We start from the raw sequence: 18,140 nt of genomic DNA, 5'->3' as shown, positions 1-18,140 counted from the left end.
GGTCGGCGACCCAAGCGTCAAAGTCGGGTTTCCCCGAATGCTTGCACGTGACTTTTTTCAGCCAATGAGAGAAGCGTAGCATAGCTGGAGTGGGAGAGAGTGAGAGGGAGAGAGAGAAGAGAGAGAGAGAGAGATTTCGCTGCCTCTGGGGTTAAAATTCATGCCAGGTGTGTTTACAGTCCTCCACTCACTGCTGACTTTTCTCCCCATTGACTTGCATTGGGTTTCGTGTTTCACGACTTTTTCCGACTTTTCCCTATAGTCGGCCGATTTCGTTCGACTCGACTTTTGAGAAAGTCGGGTTTCATGAAACCTGACTCGACCCTAAAAAAGACAGTCGCTCATCTCTAGTAGAGATGTGTCTCTGGAGGAGTGTACTTTTTCCCCTGCATGACATTGACTAATCGTAAGCAAGAGGTGTTAAGCACCTAAAAAAAACCGAACATGCCTTCTCCTGACTGACAGCCCCACTGGCAGCTTTGGGCAGAGGTGAGTTTCATGCACTTTCAGATTTTATCAGGATTATCAGTGTGGGGAGGGGAAGAGAGAATACAGAAGAGCTGAGTGTAATTGCAAGTACTTCTAGATCTTCTTTCATCACAAACACATCCAGCTTTCAACTCACAACATCCAGTGTGGGGGAGTGAGAATAAAGCAGAGGTGAGTGTGATTGCAAACACTTCCAGATCTCTCATCACAATCACCTTCAGTTTTCATCTCAGGACAATCAGTATAGGGGCAAGGGATACTGCATAGCTGAGTATAATTATTCCTTCAGTTTTCATTTTGCAGCAGTCAATGTGGTTAGAAAGGGAGTAATGCAGAGCTGAATGTCAAACACCTCTGCAGCTGCAGCTCTACCCTCAGAGCACTGTCAACTCAGCTGTATCCCCCTGCTCCACACTGACTGCTGTGAAGTGAAAGCTGGAGGTGTTTCTAATTACACTCCATTCTGCTTTATACTGCACAGTAGCTTCAGAGATCATAGCTAAGTGGAGGCATGTCTGTAGTCACACGTTTCCCAGGATAAGACATTTTCTTCTGACTTTCTGAGGGCATGTTCTCTTTTCTCCAAAGTGATGCCTCCAGCTGTTTGATTGCTCAACGTCATGCAGGCAAAAAAAGTACACACCCTCAGAAAAGAATCTCTGGTAATGCTTCCTTGGACATACACTGCTCAAAAAAATAAAGGGAACACTAAAACAATAGAATATAACTCCAAGTAAATCAAACTTCTGTGAAATCAAACTGTCCACTTAGGAAGCAACACTGATTGACAATCAATTTCACATGCTCTGATGCAAATAGACAACAGATGGAAATTATTGGCAATTATCAAGACACCTTCAATAAAGGAGTGGTTCTGCAGGTGGGGACCACAGACCACATCTCAGTACCAATGCTTTCTGGCTGATGTTTTGGTCACTTTTGAATGTTGGTTGTGCTTTCACACTCGTGGTAGCTTGAGATGGACTCTACAACCCACACAAGTGGCTCAGGGAGTGCAGCTCATCCAGGATGGCACATCAATGCAAGCTGTGGCAAGAAGGTTTACTGTGTCTCTCCTCATAGTGTCCAGAGGCTGGATGCGGTACGAGGGAGCACAACCCCCATCTGTGGATGTCAGGCCCTCAAACCATCCTCATGGAGTCGAATTCTAACCGTTTGTGCAGACACATGCACATTTGTGGCTTGCTAAAGGTCATTCTGCAGGGCTCTGGCAGTGCTCCTCCTGTTCCTCCTTGCACAAAGGTGGAGGTAGCGGTCCTTCTGCTGGGTTGTTGACCTCCTATGGCCCCCTCCACGTCTCCTGGTGTACTGGCCTGTCTCCTGGTAGCACCTCCAACCTCTGGACACTATGCTGACAGACAGAGCAAACCTTCTTGCCACAGTTCGCATTGATGTGCCAACTGTTGGCAGCTCAGTACCCTCCTGTAGTTACTGACACCAGGAATGCAATAACATTACTAAAACTTGGTACTATGATTAAAACTAGCATTAGAACCACAGCATGTGGTCATACACTATATTGAAAGTAGTGGTGGACCCATTTCATCTTTATTAGAGATTGGCGGACCCCTGGAGATTCGGATCCAGTGGGTTTGGTTGAACAGTTAAAAAAAAGTTCGGGTTTGGGTAACAGAATTATACCTGGACCCGAATTCACTTGAATGGGGTCTCGAACATCCAGTGTTTGCCATGCTGTCATGTGTATGACAGCGCGGCAAACACTGCTTCTGATCTGCGGTAAAATTATTACCGCCAGTCAGACAGCCACGGTTCCTAAGTTATCGAATGACAGAGGGAGACCGCAGCTGTGATCGGAGGTATAAAGTTTACCTCTGGTCACTAGAATCAGCTGATGGGACTACTGCTTCCATCAGCCTACGCCTGCTGCCGCTAATAACAGTGAGAGCAGACGGCGGCAGATGGAAGTATTCATTGGCGCCTGTGCTCTAAATAAATAATTTAAAAAACTGTTGTGGGTTCCTCTGTATTTTTAATAACCAGCCAAGCAAAACTCACAGCTGGGAGCTGCAACTCTCAGCTGTCAGCATTAGCAAGGCTGGTTATCAAGAATAGAGGGGTCCGCCATGCTGTTTTTTTAATTATTTAAAAAAAATAATTTTAAAAAATTTTGTGGGGTTCTCCCCATTGTTGACAATCAACCTTGCAAAAGCAGACAGCCGGGGGCTAGTATTCTCAGGCAGGTAAGGGGCCATGTATATTCCCCCCAGCCTAAAAATAGCAGCCTGCAGCTGCCCAGAAAAGGCGTATCTATTAGCTCTTCCCACTTTCACTGTAGCGGTGGCAAGTGGGGTTCATATTTGTGAGATTGATGTCGCCTTTGAATTTTATGGTGACATCAAGCCCACGGCTTAATAATGGAGAGGGGTGTATAAGACACATATCCAATGCTAGTCCTAAGGTTGTATTGTAAATAAAGACACAGCCAGAATAAAGTCTTTTATTTGAAATAAAAACAAAACACACTCTTCCTTTCTATATTTAAAAATAACAATCAGTTATACTCACCTAACGCCCATTCCATTGAAGCCCTCGTCTCCTGTAATAAAACAAAAATAAAAAAGAACCAGATCCCTCACCTGTCCGATGTTCTGTCCCACGCCGTAATCCTTGTCTGGGTTGCAAGGCTGTAGTTCAACGCATCAGACACGTGTTTCTTCGGGCCCATTTCATATCTGTTCAATCCAGCCTACTAAAATGTCATGAATATTATTAATGTACACAATATGCAGAATGTACTGATTGAATACATATAAGAGTAATTTTCAGCCTTGATGAGCAGAGAACGGCAGGAGGATGCTGTGGTTGGAAAATTTACCACCTGAAACAAAAGCAAGCAGCAAATGTGGGTCAAATATGCTCTGCTTTGTGCAAAAATAAGCAAAGTTGGGCAATGCTAGCGAGATACTGTTCAGAAAATACTACAGAAAAGTCAGGTTTGACTGTGTCAAGTTCAAGGGAAATGTTAAAGTCACCAATAATGAGAACCAGTACCTGACAATGCAGGTCAGTGTAGGGCCCACGATGCCTGTGAGGCACACTATGCCCAGGTGTCAACGCTTGGTGGATGTGTGCACTTCATGTACTGAGAAGTTTGTGGGGCTGTGCTATGTATCAGGACCGAGGCACTCAAGAGTTTGACCCCTATTTCCAACCCCCACTGACCCAGCAACAATATGATTGCATTTATGGCAGCTTACCAAAGGCCCCTATGTCTACCATGTTTGCGGATGGGCTTCATAGGAGACTAGCAATTTTACAACACAATGCAATATTACAATATTGCAGTGTATTGTACAAAAAAATTGAGTGATCCCTTGTTTAAGCCCCTTGGGGGAGGGACAATGAAAAATGTTAAAAATAAAAAATATAAGTTCATATCACCGTCTTTCCTAGAACATAAATTAAATCTAAAAAATAAGACAATATTTCATATCGCCACGTACGTAATTGTCCAAATTAATAAAATGTCCTACCCTCAGAACAACAATCATCAAGCAAAAAATTAAATTATGTCCGAGAGTGAATCAGTATTACTCTCCCAGAATCAACACCCAAGATAACTGGGTTAATAGAATAACTCCAAAAGACATAAGAAACAAAAAAGTGGAGTAGAAAAATCCCACAAAGCATGATCAATAAATGAATAAATATTTATTTGGTCAAAATCACATATAAATATATAATTCAGTAAAAATGAATGTAACCCATACAGGTATGAAACAATGGAGGAGACATGAAGGTAAGCTGAGACAAAAAGGAAAAGCAAAATACATCCTAGGAAAGCTGAATAAGGATAACACTCATTAATCCATAATATCCAAGTGGCTGAGGAGAGCGAGCTAACAACATACAAAGGTGTCAAAAGAGCAGTGCCCCATGATAGCTCCCACTCTTTCAATCATTCATTCAAGCTTACCCATATACACTCACTGGCCACTTTATTAGGTACACCTGTCCAACTGTGTGTTAAGACTTAATTTCTAATCAGCCAATCACATGGCGGCAACTCAGTGCATTTAGGCATGTAGACATGGTCAAGACAATCTCCTGCAGTTCAAACCGAGCATCAGTATGGGGAAGAAAGGTGATTTGAGTGCCTTTGAACGTGGCATGATTGTTGGTGCCAGAAGGGCTGGTCTGAGAATTTCAGAAACTGCTGATCTACTGGGATTTTCACGCACAACCATCTCTAGGGTTTACAGAGAATGGTCCGAAAAAGAAAAAAAATCCAGTGAGCGGCAGTTCTGTGGCCGGAAATGCCATGTTGATGCCAGAGGTCAGAGGAGAATGGGCAGACTGGTTCGAGCTGATAGAAAGGCAACAGTGGCTCAAATTGCCACCCGTTACAACCAAGGTAGGCAGAAGAGCATCTCTGAACGCACAGTGCGTCGAACTTTGAGGCAGATGGGCTACAGCAGCAGAAGACCACACTGGGTACCACTCCTCTCAGCTAAGAACAGGAAACTGAGGCTACAATTTGCACAAGCTCATCGAAATTGGACAGTAGAAGATTGGAAAAACGTTGCCTGGTCTGATGAGTCTCGATTTCTGCTGCGACATTCGGATGGTAGGGTCAGAATTTGGCGTAAACAACATGAAAGCATGGATCCATCCTGCCTTGCATCAACGGTTCAGGCTGGTGGTGGTGGTGTCATGGTGTGGGGAATTTTTTCTGGGCACTCTTTGGGCCCCTTGGTACCAATTGAGCATCGTTGCAACGCCACAGCCTACCTGAGTATTGTTGCTGACCATGTCCATCCCTTTATGACCACAATGTACCCAACATCTGATGGCTACTTTCAGCAGGATAATGCGCCATGTCATAAAGCTCGAATCATCTCAGATTGGTTTCTTGAACATGACAATGAGTTTACTGTACTCAAATGGCCTCCTCAGTCACCAGATCTCAATCCAATAGAGCATCTTTGGGATGTGGTGGAACGGGAGATTCGCATCAGGGATGTGCAGCCGACAAATCTGCGCCAACTGTGTGATGCCATCATGTCAATATGGTCCAAAATCTCTGAGGAATGCTTCCAGCACCTTGTTGAATCTCTGCCACGAAGAATTGAGGCAGTTCTGAAGGCAAAAGGGGGTCCAACCCCTTACTAGCATGGTGTACCTAATAAAGTGGCCAGTGAGTGTATAAAGAGATGGCTCCCCCAGCTCGCCTAGAAGCCCCTTGATGAGCGTTTCACGGTCCAGCTTTCTCAAATGGGTTAAGAATTGCCCAGTCTCACAGGTTTAAATTATTATTATTACTATACATTTTTATAGCGCCATTTATTCCATGGCGCTTTATATGTGAAAAGGGGCAAATATGGACAAGTACAATAAATAAATACAAGACACATAAGTACAGGAGGAGAAAGGTCCCTGCCCACAAGGGCTCACAGTCTACAGGGGATGGATGAGGATACAGTAGGCGAGAGTAGAGCTGGTCGTGCGGCGGTGCAGTAGACTGAGGATCACTGCAGGTTGTAGGCTTGTCGGAAGAGGTGGGTCTTCAGATTCTTTTTGAAGGTTTCCATGGTAGGCGAGAGTCTGATGTGTTGAGGTAGAGAATTCCAGAGTATGGGGGAAGCACGGGAGAAGTCTTGTATGCGGTGGTGGGAGAAAGAGATAAGAGGATAGTAGAGAAGGAGATCTTGGGAGGATCGAAGGTTGCGTGTGGGTATGTAGCGGGAGACCATGTCACAGATGTAAGGAGGAGACAGGTTGTGGATGACTTTGTATGTCATAGTTAGGGTTTTGAACTGGAACCTCTGTTCGATAGGAAGCCAATGAAGTGCTTGGCATAGGGGAGAGGCTGGGGAATAATGGGGAGACAGGTGGATTAGTCAGGCAGCAGAATGTAGGATGGATTGGAGTGGTGTTAGAGTGATTGGATTGGTGCTAGAGGGGAGGCCACAGAGTAGGTAGTTGCAGTAGTCTAGGCGGGAGATGATAAGGGCATGCACTAGTGTTTTAGTGGTTCATGGTCAATGAATGCTTGGATCCGGGATAGAACTAATACCGGAAATGCAGCAGACTCACGGCATGTGGATTAATCTATACCGGTGATGAAGTTTTTTTTAACTATCTACAATGAATAGAAGTAGTCCGCTATTTGGTGAAATGACTCTCTTCTTCCTGATTCTTCCTTTTGTTTGAAAAGTAAAGAACTTATAGCTCTTGGAGGGCAAATAAGAAAAATTACAAGCAAAAAGAGGCTCAATGAGACTTGACCAAGGGCCTCAATAAGCCTGGAACCAGCCCTAGTTTTATAAGATATGAAATGAGGAAGACAAGAAGCAAAGTCCTCAAGAAAATGGTGGGATGAATCCTTGGGGGGTCATACGCAACCTGGAAGAAGACTCCAAGAGTGTACACATTAATGGAGAGGGATGAAAGTGAGAGTAACAAAGACTGACCTGGTGCTTTGTCTGTACTCAGGTCTGGGGATATGACAAAAGTGTTAATCTCTGTGAAGTTGAGCATCAGGGAAGTGATGGCAGACAAAGATGGGCAAAGATACTGTGCAGAATTTTCTACGTAAAAATGAGCAACCATGAGAAAGAAATAAAAATAATGTATGCAGGATATAGGAAAGCTAAATTTGTCATTTACTTCTCCATAGTATGTGCAGTGTAATCAATAAGTATAATAAATATTCCGGCAGCCCTATTCAAAACGCCAAACAGTGATGTCACCATGAGACGTGTTATAGCTGCGCTATATGGGATAATCTCAGCCCTAATATTTCTTCTCATCTTTTTTTTTTGGCTTATTCATCTCTAGTTTTCCTTCCTTTCTTTTTATTGTATCATACTTGACATCTTTGTTGTGTAGACAGAAGCAGAATGATCAGATAGTGATGAGCGAACGTGGGCGGATAAGGTGTTATCCGGCATGCTCGACTGCTAACTGAGTGTCTTCTGCGTGCTCGAAAAATATGTTCGAGTCCCTGTGGCTGCATGTCTCGCGACTGTTACCAGACTGTTGCTTGTTGCCTAACAAACAGGTAATCCCCGCATGTGTGGGGGCTGTCTAACATCTGTGAGACTTGCAGCCGGGGGACTTGATCATACAGTAGTATTCGAGCACGCCGAAGACACTCAGATAACACCTGCACGTTCGCTTTTCACTATTAGTAGAGTCATCTCAGTATAATTAGTGGCTGCACCAATTAATGACATGTCTATTTTACTACTGGAGGCCTAGGTAATGCAGGATAGTAACACATAATATTCTAAAAGGCCTCCATACACAATAGATAGCTATCGGACAATCATTCGGCTGTTGCCTATCTCTCGGCACCACCATACACAAGAACGCCCTCCATTGTTTGCTATGAGGAGTCTAGTAGAACATTGCCTTTGTGTAGACTAAAAGGAACTTTACATTTCAATGGCCGGATACTTCTCTTCCCTGAAATCATGGGTCAGGGAAGAGTCAGAGGTCCAAATATACATGGTTGGCCAATCTTACCGAAATCGGTGGATTTGGCCAACTTTCATCTAATGTGTACAAAGGGTCTGTATGCAGCTGACCTGTCACAATTTGGTCTATAGTGGAGGGGTCTGGATTCCAACACTTCCAGGAACAACTAAGATAAAGCTGAGACATCCTGCTGTACGGTTCATGCTAAAAGTATAGGAAGGGAGTGTGCCTCCACCAATATGGCCTTCCATGGGACAAGTTTTCTAAATACAAAATACCAGAAGTTTCCATCCACTATATATAAAGACACATCTGCAGGTTTTTCTCAATATCTGACATGAAATCAGAATAAACCTTTCCTGTTTTAGGTCAATTAGGATTACCATAATTATTAATATTTGCCAAATGCCAGAATGAGAGAGAGAGAGAATGTTTTAAGGAATTTTTATTACTTACTTCCAAGTCAAAAGTTTCAATCCATTTCATTAGTATTTGGTACCATTGCCCATAAGCTGAATGACTTGGATGAAACGTTTGGGTTCTCCTTCCACAAGCTTCTCACAATAGTTGGATGGAATTTTGGCCCATTCCTACTGACACAACTGGTGCAGCAGGGCTATGTGCACACGTCCCGTGGAAATTTCGGCGGGAATTCCGCAACTCCCTGCCGCGGGAAATACGTGAGAAATCCGCATGCGTAATTCCCACGAAAAACTGGCGTTTTGCAAGCGTATTTAGCTTGCAGAATGCTAGCGTTTTCCAAGCGATCTGTAGCATTGCTTGGAAAACTGATTGACAGGTTGGTCACACTCGTCAAACATAGCGTTTGACTAGTGTGACCAACTATTTACTATTGAGGCTGTCTATGCGGCATCAGTAGTGAAAAGATATAAAGTTTAAAATAATTTAAAAAATAAAAAATCGTGTTATTCTCACCTTCCGGTGTCCCACGCATCGTCCCCAGGCCTCAGTGATGCTTCCGGCAAGTCCCGGTCCCAGCGATGCCTTGCGGCAATGACCTTTGATGACTAGCGGTCTCGCGATAACGTAGATTCTGCGATTACGCAAAAAGAATGAGCATGCTGCGTCTTTTTCCACAATGCAATTCCGCCGGGGAAAAATATGCAGCATTAGCACAGCTTGTGCGGAATACCATTGAATTCAATGGGTTGCTTATTTTATGCGTTTTTGCAGCGTTTTCGAGGCGAAAAAACGTGGCAGAAACGCAATTCCGGACGTGTGCACATAGCCTAAAGGATCCAGGTTTGTAGGTCACCTTGCTTTACATACAAACCTGTATGTAAACTTCTGGTTTCAACTGTAACTACACTAGGTCATTGTCAGGAATCAAATGGAAAACATGACACTAGAATGAAAAGAAGCCCAGGCAGGGTACGGTACAGAAGGTCTATCGTAGAAGACCAAACAATTTATTTCACTTCCCTTTTCTTCTTTAGTACACGTGATAGAAAAAAAACAAAAAATCCCTAGCGTGCTTGTGTGTCTGAGGTGAGGTGAATGTGGGCTACCATAACCTGAAACTAGGAACTGACAACGAAATGTAGAACGTGTCCAGTTGTGGATGTGGATGAAGTCGTAGAGGATTATAGAACCAAGAGATTTTGTTGCATAACAAGGGTATGTGTTCACTATGTCTTTTTTAGGTGGAATCTATCTGGAATCCACCTGAAAAAACACCGTAGACTCACAGAAAAAAAAAATAACATAATGCACAGTACATAAAAACAACATTGCTGTGCACTTATCCACTCCTTTGTTGCTTCTTTTAACCGCTTTAGGTTTCGGAAACTGAGAAGCGGATGGTTATTCTTGGGGCGGTTTCTGCTACTTGCTAGTTATAAAACTCAAGATAGAAACAAAATGAACACATACCTTGCAGTATATAAGTAAATGTAATAGTGCATCTAAATAACATAGGGGACTTAGAAAACACTGTTTTTGATTAAAAAAAGAAGCGTAAAAGCCATCCCACCATGACAATAGTACCTAGTCGGGATGGTCCCATATGGTCACTAATATTAAAACCTTACCATGTGTCAAAAATGACCTCAATGTGAATAGGGCAGAGCAGGATCGGGGCCCAACTATGGACACCCAGCCATGGAGAACTATGTAAACATAATGCCCAGCTCAAAATCCACTCCAGGGACTGGACTCCCTTTCTTTAAGCTGGGCATTCTCCCTTTGAAACTGAAAGGGAGAAGATACAGATTAGATATTAGAAAAACTTTTGGCAGTGAGGGTGACCAATTAGTGGAGCAGGCTGTGACGATAGGTGGTGAGTTCACCTTCAATGGAAGTCTTCAAACAGAGACTGGACAGAATTCTGTCTGAGATGGTTTAATGAATCCTGCATTGTGTAGGGGGTTGGACAAGAAGACCCTTGAGGCCCCTTCCAACTCTAACATTATATGATTCTGCTGTCGTTGGGAAACATTCAGTTTCAACTCAGGTTTGGAGATGGGCTAGGCCACTCCAGGACCTTGAAATGATTCTTACGGAACCCAATGCTTTTACTGAGGTAAGGAGGTTGTTGGCCAAAATCTTTCTATATATGACCCCATCCATCCTTCCTTCAATACGGTGCATTCGTCATGTCTCCTTTACAGAAAAGCACCCCCAAAGTATGATGCTTCCCCAACATGTTTCATGGTTGTGACAGAGTTCTTGGGGTTGTACCCATCCTTCTTCGTCCTCCTAACACGGCGAGTGGAGTTGAAACCAAAAAGTTCTATTTTGGCCTAATCTGACCACATGACCTTCTCCTGTGTCTCCTCTGGATCATTCAGATGGTCATTGGTGAACATAAAATGGTCCTGGACATGTTCTGGCATGTGCAGGGGGACCTTGTGTGCCCTGCAAAATTTTCATCCATGATGGCGTAGTGTGTTACTATCAGTAATGTTTGAGACTTTGGTCCCATCTCTCTTCAGATCATTGACCAGGTCCTCCTGTGTAGTTCTGGGCTGATTCCTGACCTTTCTCAGAATCATCCTTACCCCACGAGGTGATAGGTACTGCTGTTGTGGTTGTCAAAATATTATTGGTAGGGGTTTGTGCCGAGCATAAAAGTATGATAGCTTCCACATGGATGTTATTACTGGGACAGTGCCACTTTGGTCAGTCCTTCCATATGGGCCCTACATTGTTGAATTTCTTAATGGTGGTATCACTACCATTGTGTAGTCTAGTGGTTGCATTCAAAATATGGAGATTGCATTGTTGTTTCAATACAAATTATGACCTACGTAAAATGGAGTGTGTGGCTAATGAAATGCTGACATCTGAAGTTTTTGCTAGGGCATTTGTATTTTTGCTTTCCTAGGTGAATAAAGCCATTGTGGTGTCTTTCGAATGGCGTTTAGCTGCCATTACTGGGAATGATCGACACAATAAAATGAATAGGGGCGCTCAGGATTTGGGTGGAATTGGGTTTTACATGTCTACATTGGTAACAGTCTTTTTGGTCTTTTCTGTAGGAGACAGATCATCGTGTACACCTGGAATAACCATGGCAGGAAACCAAAACTCTGGCACATTATCGGGGCAGTCTCTTGTCCTGCATTGCCTGGTGCGGCTCTGTGACCTGGAATTACCGAATGTTACTTGGTGTAAAATAGCGGGACAACAGTGTGATCCCTTGACAACCAGAGATGTGATCTACTTTAAGCTGGAGGACAAGAGAGAAGACAGCACTGTTTATGTTCTGAAATTTGACTCTGTACAAATTAACGACACTGGATATTATCAATGTAAAGCCAAGTTTAATGATCAGCAGATAATGGGTCGCCCGGTAGAACTTAATATTGCTGGTGAGTCCCATAGGTTTTCATTGTGATCATGTAAACTGCAAATTATATAAGCTCATAGGCCAATGCAAAGGGGGGTTTGGTTTCTTCTTGTGGAGACAGCAGCTGCCGAGGGAAACTGATAGACCATGATCCTTGGAGAAAGGTATGCACGTTAGAAAAAATGAGAGCTTTCTGTCTCATGCCACATATTGAAGTATAACACTCTCTACACCAACTGGTGGTCTCTTATATTAACAATATATCCTTTGACCCAACGTCAAGTCCTCCTAGCCAACTGACACCATGTTGTGCACTGTCAGGGTGGCAAGACACCTAAAGTATCTGCTCTTATCAGTGAATATGGCAGCAGCTTCTCCCTTGGCCCCAAAAACTGAAGCCATGGGAATAGTAGTTTGAGAGCAAAAGGTTTAGGGGTTGACCGTGGGGCACCAGAATTCACAGTATGGGGCCCCATATCAGTCACGTCACAATTCTGTACACCCCTATTCTAGGTCTTTTGGCTAAGATGTAAAATTTTACATTTCCCAGCTGAAGATCTGATTGATCAGTTTTAAACTGTAAATCTTCCACGATTTTTATTTTTGACTTCTCGGGACTCAATTCCCATATGGGTTACCATTTCCAGAGAGGGGATTGTGTGGCCATCAAATTCCACTCCACCCTGTAACCCCTGGCTTCTTATTTTGGATGAGAACTGAAGCAGACTGTGACGAACGGGGGTCCCGCTGCCACCAAAACGCGACGGACAGTGGACCCTGTGTCACCAATATGTAGTGTTGAGCATTCCGATACCGCAAGTATCGGGTATCGGCCGATACTTGCTGTATCGGAATTCCGATACCGACTTCCGATATTTTTTCAATATCGGAATCGGAAGTTCAAAGTTGATTGACAGCCTGACGTCATCATGATGCGCGGTGTGTGCGCATCATGATGCGCCGTCATTTCGGGCCTTCCGGGGGTCTCTACCGGCCTGCCGGGGGGCTGTGCCGGCCTGCCGGGGGGCTGTGTGGACTGCCCGGGGTCTGTACCGGCCTGCCGGGGGGCTGTGCCGGCCTGCCGGTGGTCTGTGCACCCTGTGGGGGTCTGTACCGGCCTGCCGGGGGGCTGTGCTGATGTCCGGGGGTCTGTGCACCCTGTGGGGGTCTGTACCGGCCTGCCGGGGGGCTGTGCTGATGTCCGGGGGTCTGTGCAAGCATCGTCCGATGGGACTACAAGTCCCATCTGGCGATGCCTGCTACCATGACAGTGATTGACACATTAGCCAATGATGGGACAGTAGTAGTCCCATCATCCGGCTAATGTGTTAAATGTTAAAAAAAAAAATAAAAAAAAATACTACATACATACTACATGCATGCTACATACATACTACATGCTACATACATACTACATACATACCACATACATACTACATACATGCTACATATATACTACATACATACTACATACATAACACATATATACTACATACATACTACATACATACTACATACATACTACATACATACTACATACATACTACATGCATGCTACATACATACTACATGCTACATACATACTACATACATACTACATGCATGCTACATACATACTACATGCTACATACATACTACATATATACTACATGCATGCTACATACATACTACATGCTACATACATACTACATATATACTACATACATACTACATACATGCTACATATATACTACATGCATGCTACATACATACTACATGCTACATACATACTACATATATACTACATGCATGCTACATACATACTACATGCTACATACATACTACATACATACTACATACATACTACATGCATGCTACATACATACTACATGCTACATACATACTACATATATACTACATGCATGCTACATACATACTACATGCTACATACATACTACATATATACTACATGCATGCTACATACATACTGCATGCTACATGCATGCTACATACATACTACATACATACTACATGCTACATACATACCACATATATACTACATACATACTACATACAATACATTCATACAATACATACATAGACATACAGTACATATAACATAGAGTAACATACTTACCAATACTTGTCACATTGTTCCCCGAAGCCATTGTCTTTTACGGAATAAATATTAACATAACAAACCACAAAAATACTCACCCACGATCCGAAGCAGTCCACGAGTGTGTCCCACGACGATCTTGGGTAGAGAACTGCAGCATCAGCTGTTGCTGCCGTTCTCTACGGGCTGCAGGAATCCAATGACGGAAGGTAGGTATCCTTCCGCACTGTATTCCTCCGCCACTTAAAAAAAAAAAAGTCCCTAGTCTCACTTTATGCCATTGCTGCGTGGGAATTCCCACGCAGCAATGGCATAAAGTGAGACTAGGGACTTTTTTTTTTTAAGTGGCGGAGGAATACAGTGCGGAAGGATACCTACCTTCCGTCATTGGATTCCTGCAGCCCGTAGAGAACGGCAGCAACAGCTGATGCTGCAGTTCTCTACCCAAGATCGTCGTGGGACACACTCGTGGACTGCTTCGGATCGTGGGTGAGTATTTTTGTGGTTTGTTATGTTAATATTTATTCCGTAAAAGACAATGGCTTCGGGGAACAATGTGACAAGTATTGGTAAGTATGTTACTCTATGTTATATGTACTGTATGTCTATGTATGTATTGTATGAATGTATTGTATGTAGTATGTATGTAGTATATATGTGGTATGTATGTAGCATGTAGTATGTATGTAGTATGTATGTAGCATGCATGTAGCATGCAGTATGTATGTAGCATGCATGTAGTATATATGTAGTATGTATGTAGCATGTAGTATGTATGTAGCATGCATGTAGTATATATGTAGTATGTATGTAGCATGTAGTATGTATGTAGCATGCATGTAGTATGTATGTAGTATGTATGTAGTATGTATGTAGCATGTAGTATGTATGAAGCATGCATGTAGTATATATGTAGTATGTATGTAGCATGTAGTATGTATGTAGCATGCATGTAGTATGTATGTAGCATGTAGTATGTATGTAGCATGCATGTAGTATATATGTAGTATGTATGTAGCATGTAGTATGTATGTAGCATGCATGTAGTATATATGTAGTATGTATGTAGCATGTAGTATGTATGTAGTATGTATGTAGTATGTATGTGGTATGTATGTGGTATGTATGTAGTATGTATGTAGCATGTAGTATGTATGTAGCATGCATGTAGTATATATGTAGTATGTATGTAGCATGTAGTATGTATGTAGCATATATGTAGTATGTATGTAGTATGTATGTAGCATGCATGTAGTATATATGTAGTATGTATGTAGCATATATGTAGTATGTATGTAGCATGTAGTATATATGTAGTATGCATGTTGCATGCATGTAGTATATATGTAGTATGTATGTTGCATGCATGTAGTATATATGTAGTATGTATGTTGCATGTAGTATATATGTAGTATGAATGTAGCATGTATGTAGTATGTAGTATGAATGTAGCATGTATGTAGTATGCATGTTGTATGTATGTAGCATGTAATTTTTTTTTTTTTTTTTTACATTCAACACATTAGCCGGATGATGGGACTACTACTGTCCCATCATTGGCTAATGTGTCAATCACTGTCATGGTAGCAGGCATCGCCCGATGGGACTTGTAGTCCCATCGGACGATGCCTGCACAGACCCCCGAAGCCTGCACAGCCCCCCGGCAGGCCGGCACAGCCCCCCGGAGCCTGCACAGCCCCCCGGCAGGCCGGCACAGCCCCCCGGCAGGCCGGCACAGCCCACCGGAGCCTGCACAGCCCCCCTGGCAGGCCGGCACAGCCCCCCGGCAGGCTGGCACAGACCACCGGAGCCTGCACAGACCCCCTGGCAGGCCAGCACAGCCCCCCGAAAGGCCCGTACAGACCCCAGAGAGGCTGTACAAGGGAAAAACAGGATTTTTCTTATTCCGATACCGGAAGTCCCATAGACTTGAATGGGACTTCCGGTATCGGAATCGGCGATACCGATACTTTTTTTTAAGATCGGCCGATCCATTCCGATCCGATACTTTGAAGTATCGGACGGTATCGCTCAACTCTACCAATATGTCACAATCCCACCACTGACACGGGTGTATCAGCGGACGGAGAGACGCGACACACTGCCGGCACACGGCTATCACAGGCACAGTGGGGGCTTATCTTAGTTATCCCACCACTGGCACCATGTGACAGAAATGCAGCAAGCTAACCTTGCTCTAACAATTTACCGCAGGGGGGGTATTTTGGATGCCCCACCACTGCTAACAACCTTCCAAGATGCTGCGGGGATTTATGTATATCCCACTTTCTCAGTCCCACTTTGGAACTCGCAGCTCTCCGGTGCCCCCCTTACCCTCAGGTCAGTCAGGGAACTGCACCTAGGATAATTAGTCGACGGACGGGCTGCTTGTTGTGCATGGGAAATTAGACTACTGCAGTAAGGGAATTATCAATGCTGTGGCCGCAGCCCCTCATACAGCAATATAAGACCCTTCTGTCCTGCCAACTCGCCTAATCAATCGCACACACCACGCTGCCACCATCCACGCTTTTCTTAATTCACAGACTTAAATTAAGAGGGTCCGTGGCAAACCCCTGAAATCAGTAGCGATTATCTAAAAGAGGCGTATAGTTCGTTTCTTAGAGCATGAAGACAGACTGAATTATTATATCATTTATTCCCCAAAATGAGGGCAGTGATTATATAGATAAAAGTTGCTATAAAATTGAGACATTACATATGTACAGAGACAAGTATAAAACAAAATGGATGAAAACAGAAGGTAACACTCACAGTTGCTTATGACTCTATAGGCATCCCATTTGGCTTGGAGGGGCGCTTAACCAAACGTCCCCACTCATCGGCATGTCTCTCTGGCACGAGGACTTGAGCTGCTCTGCCTGAGTTTGGGGAGGGAATCCTTTATCCTTTTGGGTCTGTGACCTCACGAAATGGGCGGTCTGGGAAGGTCCCACCTTCCTCTCTTCAAGCTATGATTTGGCTACAAAACTTAGAATAACTATATCTTAGCGAGGGGAGCCCGCACAAACACATATAGGGCATCATTGTTTGTGATTTACCGAATAGAATCCGAAAACACCAAGCATGCCACAATTAAGACCCTCTATTTGGGAGCAATCCATATTTCAGTTTCTGGTGAGGTTATAACCGTGAAAATTAGGACTCAGAAAGCTGGCCTCGTGTCCTTTGCAGAAATGTGAGTTTTACATCTCTGAGGTGTATGGTTCCCGTGATATGAATTGTTTTAATACTTCCCATATTGATCCCAGCACATTTCCAGAGAACAAAGGACTTCCTGTCCTGGCCGGGCAAGGAGGGGGGAGTGCTTCAAGAGGAAATGCTCCATATCAGGTTTCAGGTGCTGGCAGAGAACACACACACAGACAGCTGCTAATGGGGAGGGGGCAGAAGGAGAGGAGAGGCTGCAAAAAGCTGACAGGCTACTTTCTCATAGAATGGAGGATTTTCTAGAAGGTTCCAACAGAAAACATCATATTTTGCAGACACTACATTACACAGACTGAGCTCTCAGTTCCTCTGAGGTGGCAGCCTGGGAGGATACTGGGAGAATACCGGGCACTCACAAAGCATTGTTGAGGGGATTCCACCGATCCCTGATTCTCTCTTCGGCTTTCTGTCCAGAGAGATAGGGAAAAGTATATTGGAGTGGGCTGCCATGCACCACATCCTTGTGCACTTTATTGTGTGGCACCACTCATATTTTTTGCTCACTTGGATTGAGATCTCACGCTCTTGAAAAAAAAAATAAAACACATCTGCTCTTTGAGGTATCTTCCTTATGATATCCCTCTGGTTTGGCTAATTTCCTTGAATCATCTGTCACACAAAAAGCCATAAACATAATTAGCACCTGGAAGATGGAGCCCAATTACATGTTTTTCAAGTTATTCTAATATGTATTATATTAGCTGTTATGTTATGTAATAGTTTTATTATTATTTATATTATATTGTTAATATAGAATATAATAATATAATTTATATGTAATAATATAATATAACAATGTAATTCAAAATAATAGAATAATCTATTATATTATATAAATATTATATTAGCTATTATATTAAATATTAGTTATATTATTTTTTAATAGTATTATATAATTAATATATCATATGTTCATTATCAATATAACAATATATTAATATTATTATTATTCGAATATTATTTTCGGTGTCACATTTGTTATTTATATTCTTTTTAATATTATTATATTGTCAATACATAATTAATTATATAAGAATAATATAATAG

General features: G+C 43.0%; 1 protein-coding gene across 1 annotated transcript in view; it reads left to right on the top strand.

Moving 5' to 3' along the window:
- The window catches only part of BTLA (B and T lymphocyte associated), a 60,840-nt gene that overhangs the window by 31,852 nt on the left and 10,848 nt on the right, over positions 1-18,140 (top strand). Inside the window, exon 2 of the mRNA XM_073577169.1 lies at positions 11,454-11,786. Within this exon, the coding sequence (XP_073433270.1) occupies positions 11,454-11,786 (333 nt within the window). The remainder of the gene's footprint in view (positions 1-11,453; positions 11,787-18,140) is intronic.

This window comes from Dendrobates tinctorius, unplaced genomic scaffold (assembly GCF_039654945.1).
Source record: "Dendrobates tinctorius isolate UK_male_01 unplaced genomic scaffold, ASM3965494v1 ptg000054l, whole genome shotgun sequence".
NCBI classification, from domain to species: domain Eukaryota; kingdom Metazoa; phylum Chordata; class Amphibia; order Anura; family Dendrobatidae; genus Dendrobates; species Dendrobates tinctorius.
This window is presented reverse-complemented; position numbering and strand designations above follow the sequence as displayed.